Here is a 13,968-nt window from a genome sequence, read left to right as displayed (position 1 = left end):
GAGTGGGAGGTGGTGTTTTTCTCCCTTCATCATCAGAACTCTGCTGACTGTTTGCTGGGTGTGTGCACACACCCACCCTTGACTGTTTCTGCTTCCTGCCAGCAGTACCCGATCTGACAGCTGGAGACGGTGGCCACCTGGTGACTCGGGACTTGGCGGCTCCGGTGTGTTCCAGATCCGTTGGCGGTGGAAATCGTGTGGGTCTCGACTCCTATCTGGACAGGCGTCTCCTATCCTCGAGCCTGCCCACATGACACCAACTGTATAAACTGACTGTAATATTGAATTGTATCTGTATCCGTTGTGCACATTTCACAACATTAAAAGTGTTACTCTTTATTTCCATTGACTGTTCATTTACGCCCCCTGTTGTGGGTCCGTGTCATTACACTTTCACACAACACACTAACATACAGAATCAGTTCCTCATACATTTCCTTAGGTGTGACTGGGGCTATAAACACAGTTTACAAATACATTAAATTCAGACACATGTACACAAATGGTTTAGCCATATCATTTATAATCATAAAAAAATACAAATGTTTCAAAGTAATTATATTTTACTGCATTGATAATACATTGTTGAATTACAGCACACACTGTTAAAAACCCAGAGTACAGAATAGCCTATGCTTTGTGATTTTAAGTAGTGCACAGGAACTCTATACAGCAGCTGCCATTCTTGTGGCATTTTAAAAAAGCTTTAAGCACCTTAAGATTTTTTCCCCTTAATATTTTGTTCATCATAGCACATTCACAGTACGTAAAAAGAGTTGGAGACATTCAGAAACATTACATCTTCATGTCAACCTACGATCCCCCTCATACATAACTTCAACCAGTTATGGTGATATGCAACATCTCTGCTGGGAAAACTGTACAAACACTGAAATTACACATCTGCACAATCAAGACCCTGATCTGACAATATGCCCAGACTACTGATGGAGTTTTGGAATGTGTTAAATAGCTGTGTGGCATAGCATTAACATAATCTCAAAGCCTGTGTATTTGACACACTGTTATGGTAAAGTGAAAGTTTAAGCTTGTATTAATGTCATCTCCAGGACAACCTTTTAGGCGATCACTGATGAGAGTTGTGTTTCTGTCCAAATAAGTGCTGTAACAATTTATATTTTATATATAGACAGTACGTATGAAAATTTGTGGCTGCAATCGCCACAGTGGAATGAACCAGGATCTTTCCCTTGTTTGACCACCTCCACATATCAGTCTGGACAAACTAGACCTGAATTCCAGAGAGCTTTGAGCTTTGATGACAAAGGTTGAAGGTCCATTTTCTGCAACGGGCTCACAGTTCCTGTGATAACTTAACCCCATGATGCTCTTTGCTGCAGAGGAGCTCACATTCACGCAAGTCAGCTATTCAGGAGAGCGGTCATCGTTCAACAAACTGGAGGCTAATGACTTTTTCAGGAACTAGAACCGTTCTGGTCATGGGTTTGACAGACACCCCTTCTGGATCTGGCTTCACTTCAAACTCAATTAGAATCTAAGAGAAAACAGAATTACACAGAGTATTTAAAAAAATCTGTGTGCTCTTCAGTATGAGCAAAGTAAAATGTGTGAACTAAATTCAAATTCAAATTTATTAATTTATATAGCGCCAATTCACGACGAACTCGTCTCAAGGTGCTTCACACAACATAAAACAACAACAAAAAACTGAATAAAAATTTTAAAACAATAAAAAGATGACCATAAAAGAATACAAGAATAAAAACACATCATAACACTAATGATAAAACAGGGAAAACAAATGAGTCTTTAAACGTGACTTAAAAGTCTCCACAGTATCAGACTGCCGAATGTGTGCCATGAGATCATTCCACAAAGCTGGAGCACGGTAGGAGAAAGCTCTGTGACCGGCAGACTTTTTATTCACCCTGGGAACACACAGAAGTCCTGCATCCTGAGAACGCAGGGCCCGAGCCGGTACATAGGGGCTTACCAGGTCAGCCAGATAGGGAGGCGCAAGTACATGAACAATTTTATAAACTAATAACAGTACTTTAAAATCCGATCTTGCAGCAACTGGAAGCCAGTGCAGGGATGCCAAAACGGGCGTAATGTGGTCAAACTTTCTGCTTTGTGTCAAAAACCAGTTGAAAACCCATAATCCTGGACTGCGGTAAGCCAGAAAATAGAGCATTACAATAATCCAATCTAGAAGAGACAAATGCATGAATCAAAGTCTCAGCATCAGCCACAGACAGGATGGGACAAATCTTCGCTATATTTCACAAATGGAAGAAAGCAGTCCTCGTAATGTCTCTAATGTGGAGATCAAAGGACAACGTAGGATCAAAAATTACTCCAATGTTCCTCACTTTATCTGTATGATGTATAACACACGAACCTAAGCTAAGTGCCAGCTGATCAAATTGATGCCGATACCTCAATGGACCAAGAACCATAACTTCAGTCTTATCAGAATTTAAAAGTAGGAAGTTACTAGACATCCAACTTCTTACTGATACAAGGCAATCTTCCAAAGATTTTATGTGAATGAGATTACCAGCAGTTATTGGCATGTACAATTGAGTGTCATCAGCATAGCAATGAAAGGGAATCCCAAAGCACCACAGTATATTCCCAAGGGGTGTTACATAAAGGGAAAAAAGCAGGGGGCCTAAAACGGATCCCTGCTGAACCCCAAATTTCATGTCCCTACGATCAGAGGAGGTGCCATTACACAATACACAGTAAGAACGACTGGACAGGTATGACGTCAACCATGCAAGAGCAGTTCCAGTAATCCCAAAGTGATTCTCCAGCCTATTGAGTAAAATATGATGATCCACAGTATCAAACGCAGCACTAAGATCCAACAGCACCAAGACTGTAGTGGTATCTGAGTCCATTGCTCGCAAAAGGTCATTCACTACTTTAGTAAGTGCTGTCTCTGTGGAGTGATAATTTCTAAAAGCAGACTGCAGTGGCTCAAAAAGATTATTCTCAGTGAGGTAGTCCACGAGCTGTCACAAAACCACTTTTTCCAAGGATTTTAGAACAAAATTATAGATTTGATATCGGTCTATAATTTTTCAATACACTAGGGTCGAGACTGGATTTCTTAAGTAATGGTTTAATCACTGCAGACTTGAAACATTTAGGAACAGATCCAGAAGTTAATGAGAGATTTATAATTTCCAGCACAGTTGGTCCAAGAGTGGGCCACAGGTCCTTAAACAGTTTTGTTGGTATAGGATCAAATAAACAGGTTGTGCTTTTAGTAGATGTCATGAGCCTTGTCAGCACGCCTAGCGAGATACCATGAAAATCTGTAAATCTTGGTAACACTTCAGTGGGCGCATCCACCTCCATAGCAGTATGCGGTGGTTGGACCAAAGCCTGCTGAGATATGCTCAACCTAATATCCTCAATTTCCTTCTCGAAATAGTCCAAGAAGTCCTGTGCTGAAAAGGGAGAGTGAATAACAGGTGGCTGTCCATGAATGAGAATGCTACAGTTTCAAACAAAAACTTTGAATTATGCTTGTTTTTATTGATCAAATCAGAATAATAGGCACGCTTTGTAGCCAATAGTGCATGCTTATAATCTAAGACAGTATCATGCCATGCAAGGTGGAACACCTCTAATTTAGAACTACGCCATTTCCGTTCCAAACCTCGAGCCTTCTGCCTAAGGTCACGCAAGTAACCACTGAACCAAGGCGACTGCGTCCTGGGAAGGTGTGGCCTTAAAAGAGGAGGCGCAACCTTATCCAGTGTAGCCCTGAGCGCTGAATTCAAGCCATCCGCAAGACTATCCACTGATTGAACATTCTCCAAACCTGAAGCCAAAATTTCAGGCAGTCTGGCTTCGAGTTCAGCCATAGTTGAGGGATTAATGCATCACTGCAGAGACAGACAAGGCTTTCGGTCCACTAAACGCGGCAACATAAATGCACAGCTAATAAATGAGTGGTCAGAGACCACCGAGGCAAGAGGCAAAATGTCAATGTTCGTCATAGCAAGGCCACGTGTGAGAACCAAATCAAGGGTATTCATTTGTCTGAACTATTCAGACAAATGGAAGCTGGATGGGCACGACCCTCTTCTTTTAAAGTTTCGCTCCAAACAGATACTTTGGTCCATTTTAACCCAACATGGACCAAACGATCAGCTTCACTGGTCTTCACCTGTACCTATCACAGGCCAACCTTTCAGAGCTGAATATGCTGTCATTTTGAATCGACTTTCTGGATCATTATAAACTCACTGACTCCATTAATCCTATGGCTGCTCTATTAGTCACAGGAAATAAAAAATGTGGAGGATGTAAGAAACTGTTAATGTACAAAGTTTTTGTTAGCTCAGTGATTCTTCAATGTACATTACAACTACCGTTTGCATCTGCCCACACCCTTTCAGTCACACAGGTTCACTGTTAAATGGTCCTATGTATGATTTCTTTTTGTGTTATTGTTGATTCTGTACGCCGAATAAATTCATTCATTCTATAGTATTTCTTGGTCACACTGGTGGGTTTTATTCTGAAACTGTCAATGTCAAAAATTGACAGGATGAATTTTTTTGGAATGTCAGCTTGGAAATAGTGCCTGAAAGAAAAATTATATGTATGCAACAACATAATAAAGCAGAATGTTTATTAAGTATTTAGCTTTAGCAACTGGGGCTATCAACCTTAAGCTAAGCTACTTAGCTTATCTTTTTCATTTGTAGCTATCAGGCTTGGTTGCCAAAGCTGGCTGGACACAAATGCAGGATTCAAACACATAGCCCTGTAAGTTTAAATTGTTTACTGAGTTCGTTAGCTGGGGTCGGTACAAGGCAAGGCAGTCAAACTACAAAGTGCAAAAAGCATCAGACTGGAGGCGTGATCGAGAAAGGCAAGCAGGTGGTCACAAAACACGATGAGGCAAAACGAGGCAAGGCAAAAATACAAAGATAGAGCTGGAAAGAAAGCACAAGGTGCATCGATCTGGCGAGAAGCTAACACACCCAGTGAACTTACAACTCCAATTCCAGTGAAGTTGGGACGTTGTGTGAAATGTAAATAAAAACAGAATACAATTATTTGCAAATCCTCTTCAACCTATATTCAATTGAATACACCACAAAGACAAGATATTTAATGTTCAAACTGATAAACTTTATTGTTTTTGTGCAAATATCTGCTCATTTTAAAATGGATGCCTGCAACACGTTTCAAAAAAGTTGGGATGGGGCAACAAAAGACTGGGAAAGTTGATGAATGCTCAAAGAACACCTAATTGAAAACAGGTGAGTGTCATGATTGGGTATAAAAGGAGCATCCCCAAAAGGCTCAGCCATTCACAAGCAAAGATGGGGCAAGGATCACCACTTTGTGAACAACTGCAAGAAAAAATAGTCCAACAGTTTAAGAACAATATTTCTCAATGTTCAATTGCAAGGAAGTTAGGGATTCCATCATCTACAGTCCATAATATAATCAGAAGATTCAGAGAATCTGGAGAACTTTCTACATGTAAGCTGCAAGGCCGAAAACCAGCAATGAATGCCCGTGACCTTCTATCCCTCAGGTGGCACTGCATTAAAAATTGACATTGTGTAAAGGATCTTACTGCGTTGGCTCAGGAACACTTCAGAAAACCATTGTCAGTTAACACAGTTCGTCACTACGTTTACAAATGCAAGTTAAAACTCTGCCATGCAAAGTGAAAGCCATACATGAACAACATCCAGAAACGCCGCCACCTTCTCTGGGCCCGAGCTCATTTGAAATGGACAGACACAAAGTGGAAAAGTGTGCTATGGTCTGATGAGTCCACATTTCAAATTGTTTTTGGAAATCATGGACGTCGTGTCCTCCATACAAAAGAGGAAATCGACCATCCAGATTGTTACCAGCACAAAGTTCAAAAGCCAGCATCTGTGATGGTATGGGGGTGTGTTAGTGCCCATGGCATGGACAACTTACACATCTGTAATGGCGCCATCATTGCCGAAAAGTACACCCAGGTTTTGGAGCAACACATGCTGCGATCCAAGCAACGTCTTTTTCAGGGACGTCCCTGCTTATTTCAGCAAGACAATGCCAAGCCACATTCTGCACGTGTTACAACAGCGTGGCCTCATAGTAAAAGAGTGCAGGTACTAGACTGGCCTGCCTGCAGTCCAGACCTGTTGCCCATTGAAAATGTGTGGCGCATTATGAAGCGCAAAATATGACAACAGAGACCCCGGACTGTTGAACAACTGAAGTCTACTTCAAGCAAGAATGGGAAAGAATTCCACCTACAAAGCTTCAACAATTAGTGTCCTCAGTTCCCAAACGCTTATTGAGTGTTGTTAGAAGGAAAGGTGATGTAACACAGTGGTAAACATACCACTGTCCAGCTTTTTTGAAACGTGTTGCAGGCATCCATTTCAAAATGAGCAAATACAAGGTCTATTAGAAAAGTATCCGACCTTTTTATTTTTTTCAAAAACTATATGGATTTGAATCACGTGCGATTACATCAGACAAGCTTGAACCCTCGTGCGCATGCGTGAGTTTTTCCACGCCTGTCGGTTGCGTCATTCGCCTGTGAGCAGGCTTTGAGTGAGGAGTGGTCCAGCCCCCTTGTCGTTGTTTCATTGCCAGGAAATGGCGGAATGATTTGGGCTTTTTTTCCATCAGTATTTGCACAAAAACAATAAAGTTTATCAGTTTGAACATTAAATATCTTGTCTTTGTGGTGTATTCAACTGAATATAGGTGGAAAAGGATTTGCAAATCATTGTATTCTGTTTTTATTTACATTTTACACAACGTCCCAACTTCATTGAAATTGGGATTGTATATAACCCCAGGTGATGAGCAGCAAATCAGGAACAGGTGTGCATGGAAAGCACCAGAACAAGGGTGTGGCAAGAGAGGGAAACACCCACCATCAAGAACCAAGAGACAGACAAAAGAGATAGAGACAGACAGACCCAAGCAGAAAAACCCCAGCAAGAGAATACACATGCAAAAACCAACAAAGTAAGAAAAATAACTATCAGACTAGAGAACAGATAACCAAACAAACTCAAATCCTGATAGTAACAAGATGAAAACATATTAATTTACTACACAAGGATATACACAACATTTTTAAATTGGAAAGCCATAAACAACTTTTTTTCCCCCCGGGTCACTGAGTGTCAGCACTGCAGAGTCAGTTTGTTATCTGGGATCAGGTCAGTACTGGACAAACTGTTCCTTGTCTGCATTAATTTGACCACGACAGTCTGTTTGCACTCAGGTGTGAACACAATCACACTTTAGTGGATTCTGATGTAACACAGCATTTTCAAATTAAAAGGTGTCAATGAAAGGCCTTTTTAAAAAAAATAATATTGAATTCTCCACAGCTATACAATTTAGATATTCATTCATTCATTCATCTTCTACTGCTTAGTCCAATTAAGGGTGGGGGGGGCTGGAGCCTATCCCAGCAGTCATAGAGCGCGAGGCGGGGTACACCCAGGACAGGACGCCAGTCTGTCGCAGGGCCACAAATAGACAAACAAACACAGACACACCCACACACACACACATACGGACAATTTTAAAGATTCCAATCCACCTAACCCGCATGTCTTCAGATGTGGGAGGAAACCAGAGCACCCGGAGGAAACCCACGCAAACATGGGGAGAACATGCAAACTCCACACAGAAAGGCCACAGGAATTGAACCCACGACCTTCTCACTGTGAGGCAACAGTGCTAACCACTAAGCCACCATTGTTCTTATTCTTATCTTGTGTGTTTGTTGTCTTCTCATCAAAATTTCTCAAAGTCTATTGAACCAATTTTGGTCAAATTTGCTAAATATATTAGACATGGCTGGGATGGATTCAATTATAGTCACTAAAAATATTATGATGCAACACTTTCATTTTTGCTCCCATTTTTCATGAGTTGAAATAAAAGATCTAAAATTTCTCGTGATTCTATCCCATCAACTCACCCTGGAAATTGCAAGGTAAAGCTCCAGCTCAGCAATACGGCGCCCGATGCAGCTGCGTTTTCCCACTCCAAAGGGTACAGAGGCATATGGGTGGTGGTTCTGGTGCTTGTTCAGCCATCGATGGGGCTGGAATTGATTTGGGTTTGGAAACACTGCTGCATCCCGTGAGGTGGCAAAGTGGCACAAGGTAATCAGAGTCTGGATGGGAAGACGTTATAGTCATCTGGATGTTACACTACTCTTAAATCAATACAGCTTTGCTCAATGCAGACACCCTTTCCACAATGCAAACTCATATTTTAATTCACATTATTGTCACAAGGGGGCAGTATACATTATAATGAAAATGTGCTTTATAATGTAGAAAACTCCTGTTTCTTGGAGTTAAATTCAAAATATATATGGTTTGATATAAAAGTATTGCGTGAACCTCCATCTTTGCATGATGAATTTTCTTTTTGTTCCTCCTTTATTTATGCCTTGGCCATGGAGGTTTGGGCCTTAACTACCACACTGCCAAAACAATGACAACTTTTATTGCCAGTTTTTGTATTCTTGTTCACCTTATCTCAGTGCATCCTCATAAACCATCTGCTGTAGTCTATGAGCCAGTCATCAATTATGACCAAATCAGTAAGGTGGTGAAACGACACTTAGAATACAGCCTCAGTTTACCATGGCCTACACAAAAATGTATGATAACCATTCCAAGGTGGCAGCTGTAGCCAGCTAGGGGTCAATGAAGAATTACACAGAGGTCATGCTTGGCCCATGGACTACTGATGTTCACTGATAAACATTACAGGCTTTCTTTGTGTTTACTAGTTCAAACATTGTAGGTTGTTTAATCTTTAGTCACTTTAAATAAAATGTACAGATAAAACAAAAATCATTGAATTTGTCCATTTTAAGGAATTTTGCAGTTGAAAAGAAGAATCAGATAAGCATTTGGACTTTACTCTTGTCTTTCTTGTGTGTCAACTCAATCATCTGTTATAGAAGCACAGACCTTCAAACACACCGATGGTAATGTCAGTTGTACATTTGACAGCTTTTGAGAACACATCACATTTTATCTGTCACATGACAATACCGGATTCTTTAAGGAGGGTTTCTCAGCCTGTTTAGTCTTGGAAAGACAGAGAGAACAAAAGATGCGGTGGGGAGAGTTGGTGGTGATGGTAATGCGGGGGGGGGGGGGGGGGGGGGGGGGGTCAACTCACATTTTTAGGGATGAGATATCCTCCGACTTGTATGTCTCTTTCTGTGATGACCCTTGCATTGGCAGGAATAATAGGATACAATCTATAAAACAAAGTTCAAAAATTACATGTATATTGGCACTTAATATCATCATGAAAATATGAGAGATGTTTCACATTATACCTGAGCACTTCCTTAACTACGGCCTTCAAGAGAGGCATCTGAGCCACATCTGCTGCCTCTGGTACACGTCGTCCGTCCAGAACAGCTAACACCTCGTGTCGGACAGAGGCCTGTATCTCAGGGTGACGTGACAGCTCGTAGAGTGACCATGACAACGTGTTGGCGATCTTTAAAAATAAATAAATATAGTGAGTGTTCTGTGGGACTGGCAGTGGATTGTAGTGAAGAAGACAAGGATGAGATTGGTCTTACAGTGTCAACCCCTGCAACAAGCAGCTCTGTCACGTTGCTGTAGATGGTCTTCATGGGCAGCCCCGTCTGGGACAGGAAGTAGGTGAGATAACGCCCCTCTATCTTCTCACCCTGTACCACCTTCTCTGCTTCTGCTGTCAGACGCTGGTCAATGTGACCTTTTGCTGTATGACAGAGATAATGAGCCGTTATGACACAGTCAATTAAATAAACTAATTGTCATTTTAAGAAGCGATGTTAGTCCATTAATACCTAAAACCGCATGTTGGGTCAAAGGGTAAGAGTACTTTCACATTAGGTGCACCTCCCCCCCCCCCAACCACAAACCAGCTTTCACATAGTGATGTCATTTTGTACCCGAGTACATCTGCATTATCATACCTCATCATAGTGTGACATTTGTTGTGAAACAATCAGTGTTGGACAAGTTACTTTAAAAAAGTAATTCGTTATAGTTACTAGTTACTTCTCCCAAAAAGTAACTGAGTTAGTAACTAATTTACAGCACTATAAAAATAATTAGTTACTAGGGCATGTAACTATTGCCTTACTTTTTAAAAAATGTTCAAATACATCAATGAATTTGGACCCCCCCCCCCCCCCCCACCCTTAATGAACTTTAAATTCAACTGTATGTTCAATTATTTATAATAAAACTGTTTATTGTATTATATGGCTGCGACGCTACGCGCGCTGACTGGCTGATTACCGGTCGGATATTTTCCCATGTTGGACCAGTTTCTGTGACAATCAGACCGCAACACGTATTTTTTCTTTACACACCAGGAAGCTAAAAACACGATTAGAAAAACCAAGTCGGACATGAACGTACTCCATAAATATCTAAACAGCATCGGAAAAACTACACAGATTGAAAGTTTAACAGCTAACAACTTGACCATCTCTTACCAAGTTCTTCACAGAGGTGAAGAAAGCGAACGAGCTCAACACCGTCAGCAGCATATTCGGGTGATACTGTAAGTTTGCATGTTTATGTAACAGCCATATAATAAATGAATTATTAACCTCACTTGGTTGGTCTGTACAGGGATATCAGACCTCTCAGTTGGTTAATAATCCTTTAATATTAAATATGTTTTTAGTGGATTAAATAATAGGATAAATTGTTAACAGAAAACATTGTACACAAATCTACACTATTTTAATGTTGGAGTGGGACAACATGAGACAAGACAAGCAACAAATGAAATATATTATTCTAGATATTATCATTACTATGTTTATAATAGTAGAGGAATCAAACATAATAGATATTTGAGACATTTTGACATTTATTGCACTTCAGCAGGCCACAACCCATCAAATAAATGTAAAATTAAATTCTGCCCATTCACACGTACATTCTTGCCTTTTGTCTCAGTGAGGGGAAAGTTAATGTCTGTAGTTCCAGTTGAAAAACACTAATGTGTATGTGTATGTGTCTTGGTGGTTGGTGTGAGAGAGTGCGTGTGTTTGTATTTGTGTGAACTCCCGCCCACCTCTGCCTCTGGTTGGCTTACTATCAAATTTTACTCTTCCTTAGCCAATCACCATCATTTATGCAGTTACCCCCCCCCACCAAAGAAAAGAAAAAGAAAAAACTACTTAGTAGCTCAGCTGTGGCTGAGTAGTGCAGCAGATAAGAGAATATTTAGAGCAGAATCCTGCAAATGGTGATAAAAGCATCAAATTTGGCAGAAATACTCCTTAGACATTCCTCTTTTGGAAAAAAAAAAAAAAAAACAGATTGGCCACTTGAATTTTCAGTCAACGTTCAGGTAGAGGAGCAAGAATGGTGACTAAGGTCAGTGTCAGTTTGTACAGGGATCAAAAGTTAAAGTTTCTCCAATTTAGTAAAACATGATGCAAATTTATTAATTGATTTAACACGGTTTTAAAAAGGAATAGTTTGGACCATGTATCATGCTTAGTTATCACGTTATGGGGTAACATATGTCACATGTCATAGAATCCAGTGGACATTGACCTTTTTTGACCTTTACTTTGGAGACCAAGCATTCAACACTGTCAAAACTACGCCATTTATTAATCATATTAGCTCAACCAATAATGTGCATCACTTTTTTACCAACATTGGAGCAACTTTAACTTTTGACCCCTGTACAAACTGACACTGACCTTTGTCACCATTCTTGCTGTTTTTATCCCATAACTCCATAGAATTCAGTCACAGATAGTCCAAACTATACCTTTTTGGAATCTTTATGATCAGGTAAATAATGTGGTATAGGTTTCAATACGATTGGAGCATCTTTTAATTTTGACCCCTGTGTAATTCTTCAATTGACCTCTACCTGAGTGCTGACTGAAAATTCAAGTGGCCAATCGTTTTTTCAAAAGAGGAATGTCTAAGGAGTATTTCTGCCAAATTTGATGCTTTTATCACCATTTGCATGATTGTTTTAGTTATCTGCTGCACTAGAGAGATGAGACCAGCTTTAGTGAGCTTCATTATAGTAACTCACCGCATTTTATTGTAAATAACGATAATGGCATTACAGCAGTGAAAACAACAATTAGCTAGATTGCCTGTTGGTGAAAAAATAACTGTGTTTGTAACGCCATTTATCTTAACTGTGTCATTCCCATCAGATGAAGCCATGCAAATGTAAATATGCTTAAATTATTCCAAACATGTCAGAGTTGCTGTTTGCAATGGCCAGATGTGACTTTTTTTTTGTCAGCCCAAAGTGCCAGAAAGAACGGCTGAAATAGCAGTCCCCTTCATTGTTTTGGTACAGTTTGCTTTCACACCATGTGTGAACTGTACCAGAGTGCACATGAACCATATTCTTGATGATGTTTTCAAGTGGACCCAGGCACGGTTCGTTGATCCATACTTGATTACAGTACACAATGTTCACACGATATGACTTTGGTGTCAGGGGCACTTGGATCCTGGTCAGAGTCTCTGGTGTGAAAACCCCCTTAAGCAGTTTTTTGTCCCTCATTTTGCATTTACACCCTGTATGCAATAGCACAAGCAGGAGCATTATGTTTGGGTGTGTGTACAAAATAACTCAAATAGGTTTGATCTGGTTTGGGCCAACCTTGGTGGAGTCAAGGATCAGCCTATCACAATTTTTTTCTTTTATTCTGAGTAAAAACAGCTAAATCATGGTCACAGGCCAAGATCAAAATTCCGGCCCAATGCAATATAATCTGGAATATTTAGACTAGCGGGCAGCACGGTGGCTTAGTGGTTAGCACTGTTGTCTCACAGCGAGAAGGTTGTGGGTTCAATTCCCGTGGCCTTTCTGTGTGGAGTTTGCATGTTCTCCCCGTGTTTGCGTGGGTTTCCTCTGGGTGCTCCGGTTTCCTCCCACATCCAAAGACATGCGGCTTAGGTGGATTGGAATCTTTAAAATTGTCTGTAGGTGTGTGTGTGGGTGTGTCTGTGTTTGTTTGTCTATTTGTGGCCATGCGACAGACTAGCGTCCTGTCCTGGATGTACCTCGCCTCGCGCTCTATGACTGCTGGGATAGGCTCCAGCCCCCCGTGACCCTTAATTGGACTAAGCAGTAGAAGATGGATGGATGGATATTTAGACTAGCTAGTCCGAGGAATCGGTCACAAATACTCCTATGGTTAAACACTAATATCAGTTATCAAGTTGTTCATCAATGAATATGGCTTTATACACCCTGAAGAAAACCACATGGTTTTCAGGAGAAAACCATACACCAAAAAGAAACAGCACCATTCAGCTGAAGCATTTGTGGACGTACGTGACACCGGTGGGAAATACACACGTGGAACAAGAGGTGAAGCTCTTAACAGACAGAATATTTTACGCCCACTAATGCTTCAGCTGAACGGTGCTGTTTCTTTTTTTTTTCTCCCTTGTTTCAGAAGCCATAACTGGCAACTGTCTTCTAGTGTTAGCGGAGGTTAGCCTGTAAGCTCGCCGTCATGCTGATTCGAGTACATTTGTTTAATGAAGCTGCTGTAAAAGAAGAAATTCATCAAAATATCGACATAAATTGCAAAGGTGTTTTGCTTCTTTTATCATCCATCCACCTCAAGTTCCAAGCGCTGTTTTCTAAGCGCGGAGGAAAGAACTGTACGTGACACCTGATTGGCTGATTACTCAGGTGGTATGAAAAATATTACCCGTCTGTGAAAAGGGTGTATTGCTATTTATTCTTTAGTGTTTTATCCAATCACGTTGGCGTATCATTTATAGGTATATGATAAGACGTCATATTACCTTTCTATTGGCATCACGACCTTTGACAGCAATAAAACATCAAACTCAAGGTCATAAGTGCTTATAACATATACAGCTCACCTGCAAAACTGATGCTTAATTTGCACCTTAAAAAATACATATGACTGCA

The 13,968-nt window shown here is 40.6% G+C and overlaps 1 protein-coding gene across 1 annotated transcript in view; it reads right to left on the bottom strand.

Moving 5' to 3' along the window:
• Positions 1–1,277: 1,277 nt before the first annotated feature.
• The window catches only part of LOC117507068 (25-hydroxyvitamin D-1 alpha hydroxylase, mitochondrial), a 36,044-nt gene continuing 23,353 nt past the window's right edge, over positions 1,278–13,968 (bottom strand). The window contains exons 5-9 of the mRNA XM_034166824.1: positions 9,608–9,771; positions 9,356–9,522; positions 9,193–9,274; positions 7,970–8,167; positions 1,278–1,516 (exon numbers count right to left, since the gene is read on the bottom strand). Of these exons, the coding sequence (XP_034022715.1) occupies positions 1,403–1,516; positions 7,970–8,167; positions 9,193–9,274; positions 9,356–9,522; positions 9,608–9,771 (725 nt within the window). The 3' untranslated portion in view covers positions 1,278–1,402. The remainder of the gene's footprint in view (positions 1,517–7,969; positions 8,168–9,192; positions 9,275–9,355; positions 9,523–9,607; positions 9,772–13,968) is intronic.

This window comes from Thalassophryne amazonica, chromosome 3, assembly GCF_902500255.1.
Source record: "Thalassophryne amazonica chromosome 3, fThaAma1.1, whole genome shotgun sequence".
In the NCBI taxonomy this organism is placed as follows: domain Eukaryota; kingdom Metazoa; phylum Chordata; class Actinopteri; order Batrachoidiformes; family Batrachoididae; genus Thalassophryne; species Thalassophryne amazonica.
Note: the sequence above shows the minus strand (reverse complement) of the source record. Positions and strands in the feature narration are given on the sequence as shown.